General features: G+C 46.6%; 1 protein-coding gene across 2 annotated transcripts in view; it reads right to left on the bottom strand.

Annotated features, from left to right (window-relative positions):
* The window catches only part of CWC27 (CWC27 spliceosome associated cyclophilin), a 208,674-nt gene that overhangs the window by 62,818 nt on the left and 121,976 nt on the right, over positions 1-23,880 (bottom strand). For both annotated transcript variants that reach the window (XM_074952620.1, XM_074952621.1), the window contains exon 11: positions 13,812-13,912. In XM_074952620.1, coding sequence (XP_074808721.1) covers positions 13,812-13,912 — 101 coding nt within the window. The remainder of the gene's footprint in view (positions 1-13,811; positions 13,913-23,880) is intronic.

The following is a 23,880-nucleotide window of genomic DNA, read 5'->3' as shown; positions in this document are numbered from 1 at the left end:
CCTTGGATCTTAAGAACAATGAAAAATCAATCAGGTTCTTAAAAGAAGAATTTTAATTAAAGAAAAGGTAAAAGAATCACCTCTGTAAAATCAGGATGGTAAATACCTAACAGGGTAATCAGATTCAAAACATAGAGAATCCCTCTAGGCAAAACCTTAAGTTACAAAAAGACACAAAAACAGGAATATACATTCCCTCCAGCACAGCTTATTTTACCAGCCATTAAACAAAAGAAAATCTAACGCATTTTCTAGCTAGATTACTTACTAACTTAACAGGAGTTGGAAGGCTCGCATTTCTGATCTGCTCTCGGCAAAAGCATCACATAGTCAGACAGAACCCTTTGTGTCGTCCCCGTCCCCCCCGGCCTCCTCCAGATTTGAAAGTATCTTGTCCCCTCATTGGTCATTTTGGGTCAAGTGCCAGCGAGGTTACCTTACCTTCTTAACCCTTTACAGGTGAAAGAGTTTTGCCTCTGGCCAGGAGGGATTTTATAGCACTGTATACAGAAAGATGGTTACCCTTCCCTTTATATTTATGACACAGGTACTCACCAATCCACTAGTAGTACTGCACAGCAGGTTATCTTAAGACACTACATATCACTATGGGCAGCGCATGGCGTACACCCAGATCACTAAAAATACACTTAATACTAAAACTATACTGAACGTAATTAGAAAAGGAGGACTTGTGGCACCTTAGAGACTAACAAATTTATTTGAGCATAAGCTTTCGTGCCACAAGTACGCCTTTTTTTTTTGCGAATACAGACTAACACGGCTGCTACTCTGAAAACTGAACATAATTAATCTTTCTTTGATGATTCAGAAGGCACTTCAGGCCACACATCATTATCAACATCAATTATCCTCGTAGATGTAAAAGGTGTAGGAGATGGGGCTGAATCTGTAATGACCCTATGACACACCCTGGAAGCTTCTTTTTTGAATAAGTCCCTTATATCAGCTTGCTTACTGGTCTTCTGCCTCTTGTGCATAAAAGGAGAGTGCAGAATGTGCAGTTGCATAACCTCCTGGGCAGTATACTAGTCCTGGTTACTAGATTGAAGATGTGTATTGGGAGATATCAGAAATGTCAGTTAATAGAGGTTTCTGGTTGATAAAGTGCCAGATAACACAGCTTTTACTGTATCTAGTTACTGTATTTAAATTAGAGATTTGAGGTTTCATATAGACTTTGTTTTGCTTTTCCCCCACCCCTGAAATGGGTTATATTTTACATTTCTTTCAACCACAGATATAACTAGAAATGACTGCAAACTGATGTGTTGTTCAACAAGTGCTTGGATCTTTTCTAATACTCATTTAAGCCTTTGAGAAAGTACACCCTGATTCTGAATAGCCTCCTGTAAGGTGGTGATTAGCCCATCACCTTGCAGGCTCACATAATGCATATAATTCAAATAAACAAGCATTATTTTCCACATAATACTGCAATATTAAATATTTTAATACATTTATTAAAGAGATAGTTTGGGAATTTCAAAATCTTTTAAAACAATGTCCTGTTACTAATTTTACCTTTGACTTTTAAAAAGAAAAATTCAATTTATTTTCGTCATGCTGTTCTTTTCTTTTTCTTTTCTTTTTTGTACTTTGGATTTGACAATGAAGAGAAACTATTCAGTTCTACTTGTTTCTAGTTAATTTATACTCAGTTTAGGTTCCAAATTCTCAGGGGATTGCATAATCTTGCGATGCCTGAGAGTGCTGAAAATTTAAACTGTTTTCACGTAAATTAAAAAAAGATTCACAATGACATTTCTATTAGTATTAGATTTTACAAAATTCATCTCCAGGCATTAAACCTTAATTTTGGATTTGAACTACCTGTTGTTATTGTTCCTTTAAAATCACCTGAAGTGTGGAAAATGTTATGACTATTAGCTGCAATTATACAAGCAGGGATATTTGTAGGGAAATCTAACATTCAAGGGCTAAGCCGATTGCCTGCTCAGGTCAAAAGAACTAAAATTGGGGTACTTAGTGTGATCATCAACCAGTTGATATACTGAAATGCTTTTTTTCTAACACACAGCTATCAAATAGCGATAGTGACGCCATTGAACGAAGATGGCAAGAAACAAGTCTAAAATACATTAAGCAGCAGCAGGAGGAAAAAAGACATTTCTACGAAGTCTTATTCCTATAGCTTATGTCATGTAATATCAAATGAAAAAAATGTTGTTCTACTGAATTATAGCAATGTTGCACCAATTGCCCACATACCAAATGCCGTATCAAAAAAACATATCATTTATGATTTGTCTACCTATTGTGACCTGGTCAGGGAGGGGAAGTTATTCAAGGCTGGCTTATAAGATTTTCCTGTGTGAATGCACTGGTCCAATTTCTATTGGGGCTTTGAGAAATACAAACAGGGAAGCAACACAGTGGCTTCCCAGGTTTAAGAACATCTAGGCCAGAGGTGGGCAAACTACGGCCCACAGGCCAAATCCAGCCTGCCAGCTGTTTTAATCTGGCCCTTGAGCTCCCACTGGGGAGCGGGGTCTCGGGCTTGCTCGGCTCTGGCGGTCCAGCCGGGGAGCAGGGTTGGGGGCCGCTCCACTCGCCTCCCGGAAGCAGTAGCTGTCAGGTTTCCTTCCCCACTCTGAACTCTAGGGTACAGATGTGGGGACCCGCCTGAAAGACCCCCTAAACTTATTTCTACCAGCTTAGGGTAAAACTTCCCCAAGGCACAAACTCTTTGCCCTTGGAGGGTATGCTGCCACCACCAAGTGATTTAACAAAGAATCAGGGAAAGGACCACTTGGAGTTCCTATTCCCCCAAAATATCCCCCCAAGCCCTTACACCCCCTTTCCTGGGGAGGCTTGAGAATGATATCCGAACCAATTGGTTACAAAGTGATCACAGACCCAAACCCCTAGTTCTCAGGGCCATAGAGAAATCAGTCAGGCTCTTAAAAGAAACAGAACTTTATTAGAAAGAAAAAAGGTAAAAGAAGCACCTCTGTAAAATTAGAAGGGAAGCTAATCTCACAGGGCAATCAGATTTAAAACACAGAGGATTTCCCTCTGGGCAAAAACTTTAAAGTTACAAAAAGAAAATCAGGAATACACCTTCCTCTCAGCACAGAGAAAATCAAAAGCCAAAACAAAAGTAAACTAATGCATTTCCTTGCTAGTGCTTACTAATTCTAATGGAGTTGGATTGCTTTCTTGATCTCTCTCCGGCAAGCACACAGAACAGAGAAACAAAAGCTCCCCCCACCCAGATTTGAAAGTATCTTGTCCCCTTTTGGTCAGGTGCCAGACAGGTTACCTGAGCTTCTTAATCCTCTACAGGTAAAAGGATATTGTGCCTCTGGCCAGGAGGGATTTTATAGTACTGTATACAGGAAAGTTGTTACCCTTCCCTTTATATTTATGACAGTAGCATTGCCCTCCTTCGGCTCCTATGCATTGGAGCAATCAGGGGGCTCCACTCTGCGCTGTGCCCCCACCCCAAGCGCTGCCCCCGAAGCTCCCATTGGCCAGGAACTGCAGACAATGGGAGCTGCAGGGGCCGTGCCTGCAGGCAGGGCAGCACGCCTCCGTGTAGGAGCTGGAGAAAGGACATGCTGCTGCTTCCGGGAACCGCTCGAGGTAAGCATTGCCCGGAGCCTGCACCCCTGACCCTCTCCCCGCGCCCCAACCCCTTGCTCCAGGTCTAATCCCCCTCACGCCCTCCGAACCCCTAGATCCCAGCCTGGAGCACCCTCCTACACCCCGAACTCTTCATACCCAGCCCCACCCCAGAGCCTGCTCCTCCAGCCAGAGCCTTCCCCCCCTTCTCCCTCCTGCACCCTGAACTGCTCATTTCTGGCCCAACCCTGGAGCCCGCATCCCCAAACAGAGCCCTCACCCCCTCCCACACACCAACCCTAATTTTGTGAGCATTCATGGCCAACCATACAATTTCTATTCCAAGATGTGGCCCTCAGGCCAAAAGGTTTGCCCACCCTGATATAGGTACACACTGGAAGGACAATGGGGCCCAGCTGTTAGCTTCAATGATCCTTTATCCTTTTCCCAACATGCTGTATATCTTGTTTTGCAATGCTGAGATCTACTAGATTAAAGGACTACAAACTGTTAAAAAGGGTATTGATTCCTGGAATGGTAGGGGCACTTGCCAAGAAGCTGTCTGTCTAAAGGGACATGCTGACAGAGTGAAAGGCTCTATGGGTGTGTCTAAAGGAATTGGGCCTTCACAGATCCAGGCAGGCATTAAGGAGAAGCAAGTATTGTGTTTAGGCTTGTTTTTCAAGATACATTTTTTCTTAAATGTTTTTGCATGAATTAAATGATTCTGTGCTTTAAGAAGGCTGTTTGCTTGCTGATTATTTAGGCTATGTTTATGTCACAGAGATCATGGAAGTCACGGAATCTGTGACTTCCAGAGACCTCTGTGACATTCTCTGCTTCAGCCCCAGGGCTCTGGGACTCTGGAGCTGGCAGCCAGCAGGGCCCTGGCAGGGACAGGCAGGGACAGGCAGCCCCGTGCAAGGTTCCAGTGACAGGTGACAGACTCCTAAGGGGGCCCTCCTCAGAGTTCCAGTGATGGGCGACAGCCTCGCGAGGAGGGAGGGGGACGCCTCGGGCGAGCGGCTGGGGGTGTCCAGTTTTCTCTTTGGGAAGTATGGTCACCCTACAGCTCCCAGCTGCTGTGGGCTGAGGGGGCCCCCCCCCCGGCAGCTGGAAGTTGCTGTGGGAGGAGGGGGAACCCTCAGGTCCCCGCCACCATGGAAACTATGGAGCTGCAGCAGCAGAAGTCACAGAGAGTTCATGGCTTCCGTGAATTTTTGTTTATGGCCCGTGACCCGTCCGTGACTTTTACTAAAAATAACCGTGACAAAATCTTAGCCTTACTGATTACCAACGTTGGTCTACATGTGCAGTCTCTGAGCCTAACTCAGATCTGCTGAGATAATCACAGTTGATTACATAGGAGCCTGCAACCCAGTAACTGTCAGAGTGGGAGAATCACGTGATTTCCATCCCAAGTAGAACGTGATGGTCACAGACCCTGAGAAGGTGAGCTCCAAGAGAACAGGAAGGATCAAAAGTGCAGTTCACCTGGTAAGTGCGACGTCTACCACACATATATATATATATATATCAAACTGTGTACCGTCTTAGTAATTTTCCTGTGCATCCACCTACAAACGGTCATATAAAAGAAATTTCTCTACTGCAGAATTAGATCACAACATATGTTACTAGTAATTCTAGGTACATCAGAATAGATGATTTGAATGTTTTCTTCATACTTTCTATTATCAAGGATTATTATTTGTTACTTGTGTTACCGTAGCACCTAGCAGGATGAACTGACCACAACATGTCATCTTAACATTATTTAACTGTTTCAATATTGTGCTTCACTTAATTACGCATTAATCAACATTTCTTCTTTGACTGGAACATATTCATGTTTAACTTCTTTCATGTAGTAGCATCTCTGTTTTAATCTTGGGCTCAGTAATCCTGCCATGGACTTCTGAATGTTATTAAATCTTTCAAAGTCAATGAACACATCATTCTAACAAACATTTGATCACAATTCTTTGATATTAGCATAAGGAACAGATCACCAAGATAGTATTATAGTTCGCATGGCCTATTTTTCATTTATCTATTTTTAAATTCTATATCGAATTCTAAGATCTGAGACAAGAGTATAAAGGGAAGAGCTGTCCTGCCCATCCTTCTGTTCCTTTGTACCAAGCTCTGAGATGAGAGAGACTGATGCACTGGGGATGGAGGGTGGGTCATGTAATGGACATATGCAATACATCTTGAAGAACAACAGTTACAAGAAGGTGACTCTTTTTTTCTTCGAGTGATTTTGCATATGTCCATTATTAGGTGACTTCCAAGAAGTTTCCATTTGAGGTGGGTTAAGAGTCTCATTGTAAGAAGAACTACAGAACTACTTTTTTACATTCTCATCTTCCTTTGATGCGGTAGTAATCACATAATATCTAGCAAAGGTGTGGGCCATGTTGCTGTTCTGCACATGTCCCACAACAGAGACATTTCCCACAAAACCATAGAGGCTGAATGTGCTTGTGACAGGTATGACAATATCCTGGGCAAATCTTATGGAGTTAAGTTAAACTACTAAATTAAGTTTAATATTTTTAGAGTTCATTATATTGTAAATGCAAATGTTTGTATACTATTGTTGGATTTTATATAGCTTCTTTAAGGAGGAAGGATTAATGCAATCTCTGTGAGATAATGAGAACTTCAAAAGACTATGCTGAACAATATAGCAGACACAATTGTCTTAAATTATTTTTTTAACTAATTCTAATATGTATTACTGTTAACTCCTTGATTTGACTCATGATGTACACTGTAATCAATCCAGTTTTCATGTTGTTTAGTACTTCAGGGAAATGTAAGAAATTAGTTAACATTTTAATTGTTTATGCTCTTAAATAAAAGTTATAAAAATCCACCAAATTGGTTTTCACTGACCAAATGGCAATAAGATAAAAGCAACATTAGCTATAGGGACTTGAATTAAATATTAATAGAGTATTTGACTCAAGTCATGGAAACCCTACTGTTGTTATTACAGTAGGCACAGAGCAAGCCTTCTGTCCCCAGGAAGGAGAAAAGTATCTGAGAGGGACTTAAGACTGTGGCCTGCCCTTGAATAGAGAAGGGAGCATTTCCTCTGTTTGGTTCATCCACCAATTCAGGGATGATAGAACCTTGTCTTAGATGCGTACTAGTGTGTCCAGACGCATCTGAGCGTGGTACAGTAACCTGAGACGCAGGCTGGCATGGAGGGTAGGGTGTCACATAAATACACACTGCCATATGCCCCAGGAGCCTGAGGGAATTCTTCACTGGGGTTCAGGGATGGTCCTTGAAGGATGCACAGAGGTTTCATAAAGCTAGAAGCCTCAGAGCAGCAGAAAAGCTCTGGCTAGGGTTGAGTCCAGGACTGCCCTGATAAAATGTATTCTCTGGAGGATTGTGGGGATCAATTTCTCTTTGTTCACTGCCAGATTTAAGCATGAAAATACATGAAACATTCAATGGATATTTCTCTCTTCTGGCTGATGAAAGTGAAACACTGCCTTTCATAGGATGAAAACCCTCATCAGAGATGAGAGGCTGTGGTTTTCTCCTTCTACAAGCCTAAGGAAGGTGCTGTAACCAGGGTGGATTGACACATGGAAACACACATCCCTCAAGTCATGGGCAGCATACCAATCTCCCAGATCTAACAAAGGGATAGTAGTTGTGAAGGAAACCATATGGAAACACACCTTCGTGATGTTCTTGTTCAATTTCCAAAGGTCCAAAATGAGCCCAACACCTCTTCTTGCTTTGGGTATTAGGAAGTAGCAGAAGTAGAACGCTCTGCCCTGGTACTGAGGGGGCACTTCTTCTCTGGCTCCCAAAGAACGTAGAGTCTGCTCTTCTTGCCTTAGTACAGACTCACGAGATGGGTTCCTGATGAGGGACAGGGAAGGCGGGTGTGAAGGGTGGAGAAGACAGGAACTGCAGGGCATATCCCTAATTCTACCATGCTTAGTATCCACTTGTCTGAAGTGATGGACTGCCATGAACTTAGCAAATGTGACAATCTGCCCCCAAAGGAGGGATGATTTTCAGTGAGATCCAGTATGGCCATTATGCTGTCCTTAATGGGGGAGTTAAACAGCCTGCTATGTGGCATGTGGTGGAAACACTGGAGGTGGATGGCTGGGGTATCCTCTTTTGCTACTTGTGCTCACACTTATACCAATCCGCCTCTCTAGGTATGTAAAACTGCTGCCTCAGAAGAAATTGAGAGCAAAATTTTGTTCTTTTCATGACTGGTGTAAAGAGACCTAGGGATTTCAGCACTACCCTTGAATCTTTAGCGCATGCGTAGCTTTGTCTGTCTTTGAGAAAAATAATGCCCAGCCCTCAAAGGGGAGCTCTTCAGTGGTGTGTTTTACCTAAGGAATCCCCAATGACTGAAGCCATGATGAGCGGCGCCTGGTTACTGTCATTGCCATGACAGGCAGCTGCATCTGCCACAGCCAGAGACGCCTACAGCACAAACATTGGAACCAGCTGACCTTCCACAAGAAGAGACTGGAATTGAATGTTGGAGTCATCTGGCAGCTTGCTGAGGAATCTGGCCAACTCATCCCAACTGGAAAAATTATAAAAGGCCAAAAGGGCTTGATGATTCACAATGCATAGCTGTAATCCTGCAGCTGAATCTTCCTGCCAAAAAGGTCCATTATTTTGTATTCTTGTTTTTGGGAGACACTTTTGCTCTTTCTTGGCAATGTATTTCATTTGCTGCTCCCACTGCCAGTGAGCTTAAACTATTCGTGGCCTTGCAGAGGAACTTGGTATTGGCATTCTCTGTGCTTTGCCACTGGTGCAATAAATGATGGGGTTTGCCATATGGGTTTTATAGGCTGCATAACTGCACCATTTATAGGGAGAGCAACTTTCCCTGACACAGCTAGGTGTAAAATGTGCATGAGTTTGTGGGGATTTTTCTCCAAAAACTCTGTATCCCTAGAGATGTAGCCATCCTTTTCAGCAGCATCTGGTAGGACTTAAAATCATCTGGTACCAGAGAAGATGATTTTCATACCAGGGCCTCACCTGGTGAAGAGGACAATGCGATCAGAGGAGGCAGGTTAGAACCCACCTGAAGCTGGACTTTCACTATTGACGCTGGAGGCCTGTCTGAAGCTGGCAGAAAACAGTGCTGACCCTCGGTGTCTGACAGAACCTCAATACTGACATCAAGTGGTCTATTGGTACCGCATTGAGAAACTTCCTCCCTCAGGGATTTGTTTCTGTTGTGTACTGGTTGCCAGGTACGGACTTTGGATGGTCTTTTGGTATTAGGGAGACTTCCCTCCTTAGGAATTGATTTCTGTAGTACAGAGGCTCTAGATGCTGGAGGCATTCCCCACAGTAACCAGTAGGACCAATGATAGGACTAGTGTGGTGCCAAAGGACAATTGTTTCTAGACCAAAAAATTCCATTCAGATGACATCAGGGGCTTCCAAGCTATTGGTACCATGCACTGCAGCAGAGTAGTTACTGTTAGTCTTGGAGCTGGCACTGAGATTGCTGGAAGTAGTACCAGAAGTTGCTGGTGCCATAAAAGATCCTGATGTGGGAGTCAATGTGTGCACCACATGTGACAGGTCTGGCAGGGCACTGTCAGCCTGAATAATCAGCAAGGCTGGTACTGAGAGGCTTAGGAGATCCTTCACAGCTGTGTATGCCTCTGAGGCAATCACTATTGAAATAAGCCTGTGCCTTGCTTGGAACAGAGGTGAGGGCTCCAACATCTGTGCCAAGAAAGTAGTCTGTCTTGACGGCCCTGGAGTCAACAGCTCTGACCTCATCAACCCACTAGTATATGGCTGTGACAGATATAATATCCTGCAATATCCTGGACAAACCTTATGGGATTAAGTTAAACCTTACTGAATCAAATATTTTAGGAGTCCACTGTATTAAAACTACAAAAGTTTATGTACTATAATAGGACTGTATGGAATTTCTTTAGGAGAAAAACCATCTCTGGGAAGTATTAGGAACGCTGGAGGACTTTTTGGGACAATACGTGTGAAATGAATTGGATAGGAGATGAATAGGAGAAACTTGGGTGAAGGGAATGCAAATGACCCACCTCCGAATCCATCTTTTTGAAGCTGAACCTTGAGCAGAAAACCACTCTCTGGCTGATTACCTATTCACGGTCTCTTCAAAGCCCCAAACTGGATAAATGAGTGACTTACAGAATCATGAGGGTTCTTGTTATGAGCAAAGGGTGTTATGAACCTGAATCTATGAAAACACTTGGGTGGGGGTTTTTGAAGGACTGCTCACATGCCAGAACTGATGTTGGAGTTGGGGTGACCTCTGGTAAGCTTATTAGCACACATGTAGGTTCTTTTATTGTTTCTAAGGTGTTTTCTCTTCAATGCTTTCACCTTAAGACTATAACGTGCTTTCTTAGAAAGAGCTGTGTGGTAACTTACCCTGTGGCAATTACACTGTGTACCATCTCTGAAGAGAAGGCAAATGAGGGCTCCTTAGGCAGCCTGTCTTTTGCTGCAGGTTTCACAGTATAGTCAGGGGACTGTACAGCTTGGAAACACCCAGTCAGAAGGAAGAGAGATGGGTGTCTTCAGGAGAGCCAATGGATGGGGAGCTGGAAGCCTAGAGTGGAGGCCCTTGCTGGACCTTAGGGGAGAAATACAGGTGCAGTTGTCCTGAAATGTGACAGCAGCTCCAGGGAGGAGTAGGCTGAAGGGCGTGTACTACTTTTGATACCTGAGTGGCTAGCCTCTGTGGTTGAGTCCCCCCACACCAAGGACTCTGGTGTGGAAGTCATTCTCTGCTTTGGCAGTTGCGGATGTCCCAAGCATTTGTGCCTCTTTGAGGTATGGCAAAGAGGATCTCTTCCCATCTCTATCCTCACATAAGGGCAGGAGAGCACTCCTGGAGAGGAAGGAACTCTCTCTTGTTGACCGAGACTGTACCAATGGCCTCCAAGAGGAAAAACCTGGATTGTTCTCTCTGCTCCTTAGTTCTTGTCTTGGGAAATCAAACACCTGTCCCTGATGTGACCCTCACCTAAGCACTTAGGCTATGAGAGTGAGGGCCAGTCACCAGCATCAGTTTGTGACTCTTGGAGCAGAGTTTGAAGCCAGGGGACATTGGAATAGTCTCCCACAAGCACCAGGCAGAGTCCACTGCTACCAACAATGGATATTATGGTGTGCACGCCCAGTGATGAGCTGCCAAAATCTTAACAACGGGTTTCCTCCTCACCCCACGAGAGGGTCATTGCCCACCCCTGCCCCCCAGGACTCCTGCCCCATCCAACCCCCCCACGTTCCTTGACGCCCCCCCAGGACCTCTGCCCCATCCACCCCCCTCCCCTGTCCCCTGACTGCCCCCAGAACCGGGCAGGAGGGTCTCGTGGGCCACCGTAGTGGGTGCCCACCCCACCCCTAAGAGCCAGAGCACCTACCGGGGGGGCGAGGTGGCGAGTCCCGGCGGTGCTTACCTGGGGCAGCTCCCAGGAAGCATCCGGCAGGTCCCTCTGGCTCCTAGGGGCGGGGGAGCATAGCTGGGGGGGAGCAGGGGGAGCTGCCACTCCCCCACTGATCACATCAAAAGTGGCGCCTTAGGCGCCGACTCCCTGGGTGCTCTGAGGCTGGAGCGCCCATGGGGAAAATTTGGTATGTGCAGAGCACCCACAGGCAGCTCCCCACGCCCGGCCCCAGCTCACCTCCGCTCCGCCTCCTCCCCTGAACCCACTGCCCCGCTCTGCTTTTCCGCACGCCCTCCCCCCCTGGCTTCCCGCGAATCAGCTGTTCGGCGGCAAGCCGGGGAGTGCAGAGAAGCAGGCCGTGGCTTCCCGCTCAGGCCGAGGGTGGCGGAGGTGAGCTGGGGCAGGGAGTGGTTCCCCTGCGCGCCCCCCAGGGTTACCTGCTGCAGCGCGGGCGGCCCTCCTCACGACCCCCCGCCCCAGCTCACCTCCGCCTCCCTGGGCTGAGCGGGAAGCCGCCGCTGGCTTCTCAGCCTGCCCCAGCTTCCCGCACGAACAGCTGATTCGTGGGAAGCCGGGGGGAGGGGGGAGAAGCAGAGCGGGGCGGCACGTTCAGGGGAGGAGGTGGAGGCGGAGCGGAGGTGAGCTGGGGCCGGGGTTGGGGCGGAGAGCTGCCGGTGGGTGCTCTGCACCCACCAAATTTTCCCCTTGGGTGCTCTAGGGCTGGAGCACCCGTGGAGTCGGCGCCTAAGGCGCCACTTTTGGCCGGTTAAATTTAAAAGCCCTTTTAGAACCGGTTGTCCCTCGCGGAACAACCAGTTCTAAAAGGGCTTCTAAATTTAACAACCGGTTCTAGCGAACTGGTGCGAACCGGCTCCAGCTCACCACTGTGCATGCCCCATTACAGCCCTCCCTTGTGCCAAAGCATGATGGTTCAGGAATCTGCATCTCTAGTGCCACCTGCAGGTCATCTGTCTTTGTGCACTATTCACCCCTCTAACTGAGACACATCTGAAGTCCAACCTCTTTTGGGGCAACGAAAGCTCAAACTATTAATCAAAGTCTCTCAACAAATCTACCTCTCTCTGGTCTCTGTCTTCAATCTCCTTACGCTATTCTGGAGTCTTCTCCTCCAGCTCTGAAGCTGAGTACTGGCTCCTCAGAATGAGTCTCTCTGAAGGCTCTGCTCTTTTGCAGATTCTGGCTCAGGCTTCTTCACTGGAGTCCCTTTGGGTTCTCCTTTTCAGACTGAGCCCTCTCCCCTTTTATAAGGAACGGGTATCTGTTTAGTTATCACCTGATGTCTTCCAGTCCCACCCATCTGGTTGAGAAACAAGTAATCAGGTACATATGACACCTGTCATAATTAATTAGCTATTAAACCCTTTCCAGCCTGTGATTGGGTTACAGTGGACAAGAGGCAAAGAAAAAGAAAAGAAGGACAAAAGAAAGAGCTCAAAGACCTGAAAATGAGTACCAACTGACAACAAGAATAACTGACAACAAGAATAACTGACAACAAGAAACTAACTAAAAATGGTTTGTTTGCTGAAGGAACAAACAGACGACATGCTTTGACCACCAGCCATGGTCAGTAAGAAGGAACTGAAGGATGGGTGGGGAGGCTCCATACTTTATATCCTCGGCTCAGAGCATGAGAATACTAGGGTAGAGGTGAGCCCCCCAGTACAGGTACTACTAAAGAAAACTCTCCAGCACCTGTGCATAAGATGTACACAACCTAGTCTAATGGACATACGCAATCACTCAAAGAAGAATGAACAGATTCAGGGGTGGCAACGGAACTGGATTCATGTTATATCAAATGTTCTTCCAGTTAAATTTTGCCACAACAGTGGTTTCACCTCAACAAAATCATTATAGCAAAGAAAAATTTTAAGGATACAACAAAACACATATTTTTCATTAACTTTGCCAGAGCAATCTGTGCAGCTGCAGATATTTTCTATGGTCCCTATTCTGCAAGGTACTTAAGCAATTGATTTTACACATGTGAATAGTCCCATTGAAATCATTAGAAGAATAATAGAATATCAGGGTTGGAAGGGACCTCAGGAGGTCATCTAGTCCAACCCCCTGCTCAAAGCAGGACCAATCCCCAACTAAATCATCTCAGCCAGGGCTTTGTCAAGCCTGATCTTAAAAACCTCAAAGGAAGGAGATTTCACCACCACCCTAGGTAACGCATTCCAGTGCTTCACCACCCTCCTAGTGAAAAAGGTTTCCTAATATCCAACCGAAACCTCCCGCACTGCAACTTGAGACCATTACTCCTTGTTCTGTCATTCACAGGAGTTGTAGCAGTTTGAAGTCAATGGAGCTATTAACATGCTTAAAGTTAGGCACCTGCTTATTATCTTGCTGTATTACAGGTGGTAACAGATATATCTTTGTTAGGGAATACAGTAATATAGGGTAACAGCAATGGAAATTTCAGCTGCAGCAGCTCTCCAATCAATGTATATCATGGAACAAACATACAAATAAATTTGTTTGATACAGTACAGAATGCCATTTTATATTTTATTTATACACTTGTACACTTTTGTTGCTCCTATTGTAAATTTTTAAGGAATATTTTTTTTCTTATAGAGTATCCAATTCAGCAATCTGGTTTAAATTCATCCACATGAAACCCAATAATCCTAGATGTTGAAGATGAGAAACTAACTAAAACATTTACAGTTACCACCTTCTATGATATGTGCTTACCTTCCTCTTTTTCTTTTGATTTTGTAGAATTTTCTTCTCTCTTTTGCTTTGCTTCTAGTAGTTCACGTTTCAGCTGGCGTACTTCTTTGCGTAGTTCTTCACTGCAAAGAGAACAATATTTACATGAGTCTAATCTTCTAAGAATGTAAAGCCACTCAGGAGAAACAGAGTCAAAGCTAATGGGCAGTAAATCTCTGATGTAAACAAAGGGAATGTATTGCCTCACTCTTGTTAAGTTTGGTATGAAGAACTTGGCTTAAAAGTCAATTGGAACGTTAAAAAAGCTCTTCTTTACATTAGCAAAGACAACAAAAGAATATGATAAATGGTTTCTTTTCAGAGCCCATTAGAAATATGTCAAACGCACGAGACAACCAGAACAGGGACCCTGCATTTATACTTTGATTCTTTAATTTAACATTGTATCATCCATAATACTTAACTACAAGAACCACACTTAAAGGAAATAAAAAGCAGAGCGATCTCAAAACAAACATAACGTTCTTGTGAAATGCAATTTACTGAAGGGATAATTCTTCCAATCTAAGATTTCATATATGGACAGCAAATGGAGTTGATGAATCTGCATAAATATGATCCAATACCACATTAAGTATTTTTAAAACTATATTTTGAGCGTTATGAACTTTACAAAACAATGAACATCTGAAAAAGGTAGAATGGAGAAAACCAAAAGGCTGAGACAGAAGTTAAATTAACACTGAGTGATGAGTCTGTTTTGTTAGTTTATAATATGTTTTAAATGTTTTCTGCTGAACTTCCGTATTATGATCAGAATACTACTTGTTTTCTTTCAATTGCTTTTTCTAGGGGAATTGTTTCTTTGGCTCGTCAATTATTAATAAAATTATATAGATGAATTATTGACTGTCCAAAGCTATCCCCCAAAAGTGTTTGTTCAATTCTTGCAAAGGACAATCACACTGTATGGAGAGATAATTGAGTTCCAAAATGAAGTCTGGTTAGTGATAGAAAAAAAGTGTGAAAGCCATGATTACCGATCATTATTTCAAGCTTTTTTGGTGTTCTAATTTATATATTCTCTGTTTTGCTTTTTAAGTTGTAACTGATTTAGTGCTCATGAAAGTGACTGAATAGCAACACTGGCTAGAGCCGAGCATAATGCAGGAATGTGCTGTGCAAGCTTCCCCCCACAGTTCTGTCAGTGCACTTTAATTCTGATCTGTAATACCCTTGTTATTCCAGTCCTGGGCCTCTCGAGTCAAAACTTGGAATTATGTGCTGATTAATTCTTTTGATTTTTATTTTTAATCATATGTGTGAATGGGATGCTTGTGAAAAGTAGCCAAATAACTAGAATATGAAATCACTGATTTATTTACAGAAAAGGTATAGCATGGTCAGGAACAGTGCAAACTCTGCCTTATTGTTTGAAGGGACCACTTAGGGTTAGAGGACAGTCTCCTCTCTATGCTCATTCAATCCTTCACTTCTGTAAGATACTTCTGTTATTTCACTTTGCTAACAGGTGCAGGAACACTTCAAGCAGCCGCAGGTTAATTCTTGCTGACTCACTTAGGCTTTTAATATTTACTCTGAATATAATGGAGATTGACATACCCCCTAGAGAGAAAGCTTAGATCTGGGATGGACAGACCAAGGAAGGACCCCTAAGTCAGCTAAAACTGGGCCATCTTTAATAACGCCAGCAATCACTTCCTCCCCAGGGGCAGCTTCACCCGATTTGCCATCTGGAGGTTCATCCACAGGACCTGGCTCAACTGCGTCCCACTGAACGGAGCTGTCTGCCATGGGAATCGGGACAAGCGATGCAGGAAGTATGGCTACACCAAGGAGATGCTACCCCACATCCTGTGTAGCTGCAAGCCCCATTCGAGAGCTTGGCAGCTGCGACACAACGTCATCCAAGATCGCCTGGCCAGAGCCATCCCACCACCTGTGGGGAAGGTTGCCATAAACCCTGCCATCCCCAGAATCAACAGCCAACTGCAACCGGACACGGTCATCACCAATGAGGACTGGAAGAAGATCATCATGGTGGACGTCACAGTGCCCTTCGAGAACATGACCCCGGCCTTCCACGATGCCCGAGCTCGCAAGGTAGAGAAATATGCCCCTCGGGCCAAAATCTTGAGAGCAAAGGGTTACCAGGTCCAGACACATGCACTGATTGTCGGAGCCTTAGGCGCATGGGACCTCAGTAATGAGCAAGTTCTGAGAGAATGCGGAATCGGTCAACTCTACGCTTGGCTGATGCGGCAACTCATAGTGTCAGACGCAATCAGGTGCGTCGAGGGACGGCTACATAGAACACATCACCAATATTGGCAATACCGGGGGGGATGAGCTGGAGTGCCGATGAGAAGTGCAGTCAGGAAAGTAAGAAATACTTTCGTCATGGATTGTATTTTCTAAATAGACAACCAACCTAATTCTCAATTACTGAGGGACAATCTCCACTCATTGATATATTTTGCTTTCCACAACCAAATCTCTGTACAACTTTTTATGAGTGATGTACCCGAGTATTCGGATTCCAATATCTAAACTGTATTGTTAAATCTATTCACCTAAATTTGGGTTATTGCTGATTATGTACTTACTAAGCACTATACACAAATGCACAGACACTGTTTTCCCAACCTATGTATTATATAATTTTTTTAACATTAGCTTTAATAAAAATTTTAAATTTGTGATCTCGACACTGTTTACTGGAAATTGGACAGAGACCAACATATTTCACATAGATCACCATGTAGCCAACTGGTAAGAATTTGCCTGACTACTGACCAGGGCTACATTTTAATCAGCTTCTAAAGGTGAAGAGTAGGTTTGTGATGTGCAAAAACATGGATTAGGATGAGCCTAAACAACTTCGTTTTTCACTTATAACCTGTGATAATGAAGGGGGGGGGGCGGGAAGAGTAAGATCCCTTTTATGGACCCAGCCAGCCAGTTAGCTATAAAATCCCTCTTAGTAGCTGTTCTCTACTTGCTATACCTGTAAAGTTTAAAAAAAAGTGAGTGGGCACCTGGCCAAAAGAGCCAATGGGAAGGTTAAAACTTTTTAAAATTAAAACAAGACTTCACCTTTGTCTGTCTGTTGTTGTTCTCCAGAGAGAGGGAACAGAGCTGCGATGCTGTAAGAAGCTTGGGGACAGGTATGAAAAATCATCAGATCACACCTAGACACTACTCATTTGAAACCCCAGATATGTAAGTAGATCAGGAAATGTCTTGGAAGACGTGATTAGGTTTATCTCTTTTTTATTTCTTTATGGCTTGTGGACTCCTCTGTGCTAACCCCAAATGCTTTTGTTTTGCTTGTAACCTATAAACTGGACTCAAGAACGTTATTCTTGGTGCTTAATCCTTGTAAGTTTTTTTTTAAAAAAACTAGCAATAACCTGAATTTCCACATGTATTTTCTTTCTTTTTGTTTTTAATAAAATTTACCTTTTTAAGAACACGATTGGATTTTTGTGTCCTAAGAGGTTTGTGCACGTTGTTTAATTAGCTGGAGGCAACAGCTGATTTCCTTTGTTTTTCTTTCTCGGCTCTTCCCCGGAAGAGGGGTGAAAGGGCTTGAGGGTATGCGACAAGAAGGAATTCCCAAGTGTGCCTTCCTTAGTTCTCAAAGGGGTTTTGCACTTGGGTGGTGGCAGCATCTACCCACCCAAGGTCAGAGAAAAACTGTAACCTTGGGAGTTTAATACAAGCCTGGAGTGGCGAGTATTAATTTTTAGAGTCCTTGAAGGCCCCCACCTTCGGCACTTCAGCCTTGACATAACCAAAGTCTGTATTTGAACCCAAGTCATTCTTTCATCTCAAAATGCTAAACCTTCAAGAAAACATATTGAGTCCATGCTTTTATCAAGACTTAGTAGGTCTTGACGCTGCCACTCAATTTAAAAAAAAAAAATCCTTAAAGTTCCTTAAAACTTCTCAAAACATTTCAGACTCACCTGCAGTTGTGTTGGGGACACAAGCTCTCCTACATGGGTTTTTCCCACATACTGGCTAGGAACACCGTCTGGATAGGAACTTCCACTCAGACACCCTACTAGCTGATGTGATGGCAACCAGGAATGCCCCCTTCCACAACAAATACAGAAGGAAGCAAGTCGCCAACAGTTCGAAAGGGGGCCCCATTAGTCTGGAGAGGACCAGATTAAGGTCCCATGCAGGCACAGGTTGTCAAGTCTGTGGATATAACCTTTCCAGGCCCTTGAGGAAACGCCCTACCATTGGGTTGGCGAACATGGACCGCCTCAACTCTCCCTGGTGGAAGGCCGAGATAGCAGTGAGGTGTACCCGGATGGATGACCCTGCCAGGCCCTGTTGTTTCAGGTGAAGGAGGTGCTCCAGGACGAGTGGTATAGGCGCTTGGAGCAGAGGTGTGTGATGCTGGGCACTCCAACAAGTGAACGTCTTCTACTTAACTAGATAAGTGGCCCTGGTGGATGGTTTTCTGCTGCTGAGCAGAAAAAATGGTTACTCACTTCTCATAACTGTTGTTCTTCGAGATGCATTTTTCATGTCCATTCCAATCAGGTGTGCGCATGCACGGTGGCCGGAAGGTTTTTCCCACAGCAGCATCAGTTGGGCTGATCTGGGCTCCCCCTGGAGTAGCACCTTCATGGCGTTCAATATAAGATCCCTGCCGACCCGCCACCCCTTCAGTTCCTTCTAGCCGGCTACTCTGAAAGAGGGGTAGGAGGGTGGGTATTGGAATGCACATGAACACCATCTCCAAGAACAACAGTTACGAGAAGTGAGTATCCGTTTTTTCTTCTTCGAGTGCTTGTTCATGTCCATTCCAACCAGGTGACTCTCAAGCCAAGTTCAGGAGGTGGGGTCGGAGCTTTCCACTGATTGGAGTACTGCTCGTCTGAAGGCTGCATCGTCTCTGGCCTGCTGGGTAATTGCATAATGTGCGTTGAAAGTGTGTATGGAGGACCACGTCGCCGCTCTGCAGGTTTCCTGGTTAGGAACCTGAGCCAGGAATGCTGTAGATGAAGCCTGTGCAGTGATCGGAGGTGCGGGAACATCTGCCAGGTTTTAGCACTCACTGATTCAGGACACCATCCTTGACAAGATGCATTGGGATGAAACAGGCTGTCTTTTCATTCTGTCCGCCACTGCCACAAACAACTGGACTGATTTTCTGAACCGTTTTGTTCTCTTGATGTAAAAGGCCAGCGCCCTGCGGACATCGAGAGAGTGGAGTCTCTGCTCCCTGCCACTGGAATGCGGCTTATGGTAGAATACCAGGAGAAAGATATCCTGATGTGAAACTGCGATACAACCTTCAGGAGGAAAGCAGGGTGAAGCCTGAGCTGAACCTTGTCCTTGCCCAGGTGGAAGGCCGAGTTGGCAGCTAAGTGCACCCTTACAGAATACAACGAGAGACCCTCCTGCTTCAGATGGAGGAGATAGTCCAGAATGTGCGGCACTGAAGCTAGCATGGGGGCAAATGGTGCTGCGCCGACCAAACTGAAAATCTCTTCCACTTGACAAGGTACATGGCTCTCGTAGAGGGTTTCCTACTGCCAAGGAGGACCTGTCTAATCTGGTATGACCAGGAAAGCTCCAACAATTTAACCATGGAGCTTCCATGCCGTGAGATAGAGTGACTGCAGATTTGGGTGTTGGGAGATGTTCGTGATCTTGTGTGAGAAGGTCCGCGGAGACCAGCAAGGTAATCAGGGCTCCCACAGACATGTCTAGGAGGGATGTGTACCAGTGCAGACAGGGCCAGGCTGGTGCTATCAGTATGACCCAAGCTCGATCTCTGTGGATCTTGAGCAGCACCTTGTGAATGAGTGGTATCGGTGGAAAGGCTTATAGGGCAGAACCTGCCCAATGGAGGAGAAATGCATTTGTGCTGGAGCCCAGGCTGTGATTCTGGAAGGCGCAGAACTGCTGGCACTTCCTGTTATGTTGCGTGGCGAAGAGGTCTATCAGGGGAAACCGCCACCTCTGGAAGATTGAAATTGCGACGTTTGGGCGAAGGGACCACTCGTGGCTATGGAACAACCTGCTGAGGTGGTCTGCCAGCTCATTCTCTACCCCGGGGAAGTACGATGCCTGCAGGTGAACTGAATGTTCTACACAGAAGTCCCACAGCATGAGGGCTTCCTGGCACAAGGGAGAGGAGTGTGCACCCCCATTTGTTGATATAGAACATTGCTGTTGTATTGTCCGTCATGACTGATACACATTGTCCGGTTAGGTAATGACAGAATGTCTGACATGCTAGGCGCACCACTCTTAGCTCTCTGACATTGATGTGGAGACCCAGATCTGCTTGCAACTAGAGGCCTTGAGTTCTGCGGTGTCCCAGATGAGCTCCCCAGCCCAAGTCTGATGCGTCTGTCACCAATGACAGAGATGGCTGTGGGGCAGCAAAGGGGAACCCTGAACACACCTCCTGAGCGTCGATCCACCACCTGAGGGAGTCGAGAACCAGGCAAGGCAGGGTCACGATCCTGTCCAAGCTGTCCCAGGCTGGGTGATACACTGACATGAGCCACAACTGGAGGGGTCAAAGCCTGAGTCTGGCATGCTGCACCATGCAGGTACAGGCAGCCATGTGCCCAAGCAGTTTCAGGCAGTTTCTAGCTGTAGTGGTGGGGAACTGCATGATGCCTCGGATTATGTCGCTGAGGGACTGAAACCTTGCCTGTGGCAGGTATGCCCTGGCTTGGGTCGAGTCCAGCATTATGCCTCTGAACTCTATCCTCTGGACAGGAGACAGAGTTGATTTTGCTTTGTTTAGGAGTAGACCCAGGCTGTCGAAGGTGGCTCCGATAAATGTGACCTGAGCTTCCACTTGGGTCCTAGAGTGGCCTTTGATCAGCCAGTCATCGAGTACTGAAACACCTGTACCTGGTGCCTCCGCAAGAACGCAGCAACAACTGCCATACACTTGGTGAAGACTCAAGGTGCTGCTGACAGGCCAAATGGGAGGACAATAAATTGATAGTGGGTACTGTTGACCACAAACCTGAGGTACTTCCTGTGGGGCTGACTGATTGCGATGTGAAAGTACACGTCCTTCAAGTCGAGGATGGCACACCAGTCTAGTGAGGGGATGACGGAGGCCAAGGAGACCATGCAGAACTTGAGTTTCTTTATGAACTTGTTGAGTTCTCGCATGTCCACGATAAGCCTGAGGCCGCCTTTGGCTTTCGGTATTAAGAAATACTGGGAATAGAAGTCTTCGCCCCTGTGCTCCTGAGGAACCTCCTCCACGACCCCTAGCAATAGGATCAACTGCACCTCCTGCATGAGGAGTTGCTCGTGAGAAGGGTCCCTGGAGAGGGACTGGGAAAGGGGGTGGTAGGGCAAGAGGACACAGAATTGGATGGAGTATCCCCTCCACCGTGTGGAGCACCCAGTGGTCCAAAGTGATACAGGACCATGCACGATAGAAAGAGGACAGCTGAAAAGAAAAGGTAAGGCAGGGTAGATCCAGTCTATGATGTGGTGTGCTGTCCTCTAACACACCTTCAAAAGGCCAGTTTGGGACCAGAGGGCGGCTTGGTCTGGCTAGAACCCTGGCCACTCCTGTTTCTCCTCCGAGAACCATCGGTTCTGCTGATGGAATCTCGGAGGAGGTTGCGGTTGGAAGTGTCTCCGCTGTGTGGCGGGAGGGTGCAGGCCCGACTTGAAGGTGGCTCGTGAGTCTGTCAGACTGTGTAACCCCTTGTCTGTCTTTTCAGAGAAACGAGTCTCACCCTCAAATGGGAGGTCCTGAATAGTTTGCTGGATCTTGTAAGGGAGCCCCGAGACTTGGAGCCAGGAACCCCTCCTCATGGCTACCTCAGTCACCATGACCCTAGTGGCAGCATCTGCAGCGTCCAATGCAGCTTAGAGGGAAGCCCGGGAGACTAGCTTCCCCTCTTCCTCCAAGGCCAAGAACTCAGTTCGGTAGTCCGAAGAGAGGAGCTGTGTAAATTTAGCCATCGCCGCACAGGTGTTATATGAGTACCTGCGGACGATGGCTTGTTGGTTCGAGATATGGAGCTGCAGACCCCCTGTAGAATAGATCTTTCTCCGAACAAGGTCTAGACACTTAGCCTCCCTGTTTTTTGTGGAGGGCCCTTGGAAGCCCTGTCTCTCATGCTGGTTAGCAGCATACACAACAAGAGAGTCAGGGGTGGGAGGGAATATAAATGTTTGAACCCTCTGGAGGGCACGAAATAAGGCCTCTCATTTCACTTGGCAGTGGGTGGCAAGGAAGCTGGGGTCTGCCACAGGGTCTTGGTACTGTCCACAATCATTTTAATGAATGGTAGGGCAATACGGGGAAGGTCCTGAGGGGGCGAGGCTGTCCACGATGGGATCAGCCTCCTCGACTACCTCCTCGGCCTTAATGCCCAGACCCTGAGCAGCCCTACGCAGTAACTGCTGCGGCACTCTGTTGTCCTTGAGTGCTGGGACTACGGCTGTACCCGCCAATTCTTCATCAGGTGACAATGAAGAGGAAGCGCTCATACGGAGCAGATGCTGCCTGCCATCCATCCCCAAGGGGTCCCTCAACTCTCGGGGCAGTGTCGGTGCCAATGGTGTGCTCGACAGTGCCGGGGCTGCAGATGCTGAACCAAGTGTTGGTGCTGTCATCAGTACGATGGGAGGAACCATCAACAGAGCTGGTGCCGATCCCCTTGTCTGTGCCAATGAAGACAGAGGGCCCGTCGCTGGCATCGGCGTCTGTGCCACAGTCAATGTTGACAACGGTGCAGGCGTGGAAATCAGGCGCGTCAATCAGGCGCGTCAACGGTGCTGAGGACGTTGCCAAGGGCAGCACCAGGGTTGTGCTAAATCCGGTGTCAACGACGGTGCCACTATCAGAGGCGTTGGTGTATGGGCAGGTGCCGAGGGAAGCTGTGCAGCCGATGGCGGGATGAATGTAGCTGAGGCCACAGAAGACGCAGCAGAACGGTGACCTTGGCTCCCTCCTTGGCAAAAAGTCCAGGGGGTCCGGAAGGGCCACTGTGGTGGGTTGTGCCACTGCGGAGGCCATGCCTGAGGCTCCCTCCTGTCTCTCCCGGACTTCTAACTATGGCCCCTACTTCTCCTGAAACGATAGGAGTCGGACTTGACTCTGAGGTCTCCGAGACTGAAGACCATCGAGGAGCCGAGCCTCGGTACCTCGAGAGCTTGGGGAGTGGGTAGGTTCTCTGTCCGAGTGAGCCGATGCTGAGGGACATGGAGAGGGGGAGCACCTGGACATTATAGCCGGCTTCCCTCTTAACTGCACCAGAGGGGCAGGTGGGTCAGCCAGCGCTCGAGGTTCTTCCCTCCTCGGGGGAGAGAATGGCGCCATAAGGTGCAGGAGGTCCCAAGCAGCTTGGTAAGCCTCCGACGACGAAGGGAGCTATAGCTGCTGTGTAGGGACTGGTGACTGTGGGGGATCCAGACTCAACTGCCTCGCCTAGGCAGGAGTCGACGCACTATCAGTAGGGGATCCGGAGCAGTGGCCCACCTAGGGTCTCATTTCTCTGGATTTAGCCGGAGTTGAGCAGCTGTCTGGCTTCTTTTTCTTCTGAGGCACCAGCGAATGGGATGGGTGCCTGCTCTCAGCCAGGCCTCGTGAGGTGCCGTGTCGATGCAGAGCATCCCGGGACAAGTCCTTTCTTAGAGCCGAGCTTGACAACGGTGCCGGGGCACTCCATGTAGAGGACGACGCATTAGGAGCCAGGTCCCCTGAGCCCAGCTGCGAGCGGGAGCATACAGCTGCCTCCATGAGGATCACATTAAGCCATTGTTCCCTTTCTTTAAGAGTTCTAGGGCAGAACTCACAGCAGATCTTACAGCGATCCTTTTGGTGGCCCTCCCCTGGGCACCGTAAACATGAAGAGTGTGGATCGCTCTTTGGCATGTGCTTTGTACAGGGCACACAATTTTTAAACCCCAGGGACCGCGGCATACCACGGCTCCAGGGAGGCAAAATGGGGGGGGGACCCCCAACAACTCTATACTAAGAACTCTAATACTAATAATGGATACTAAGATAACTATATACAGGTAACTATAGAATGTGCTTGCTAAGCAA

The sequence above is a fragment of the Natator depressus genome, chromosome 5 (assembly GCF_965152275.1).
Source record: "Natator depressus isolate rNatDep1 chromosome 5, rNatDep2.hap1, whole genome shotgun sequence".
In the NCBI taxonomy this organism is placed as follows: domain Eukaryota; kingdom Metazoa; phylum Chordata; order Testudines; family Cheloniidae; genus Natator; species Natator depressus.
The sequence above is the reverse complement of the archived record's forward strand: the minus strand, read 5'-3'. Positions and strand labels throughout refer to the sequence as shown.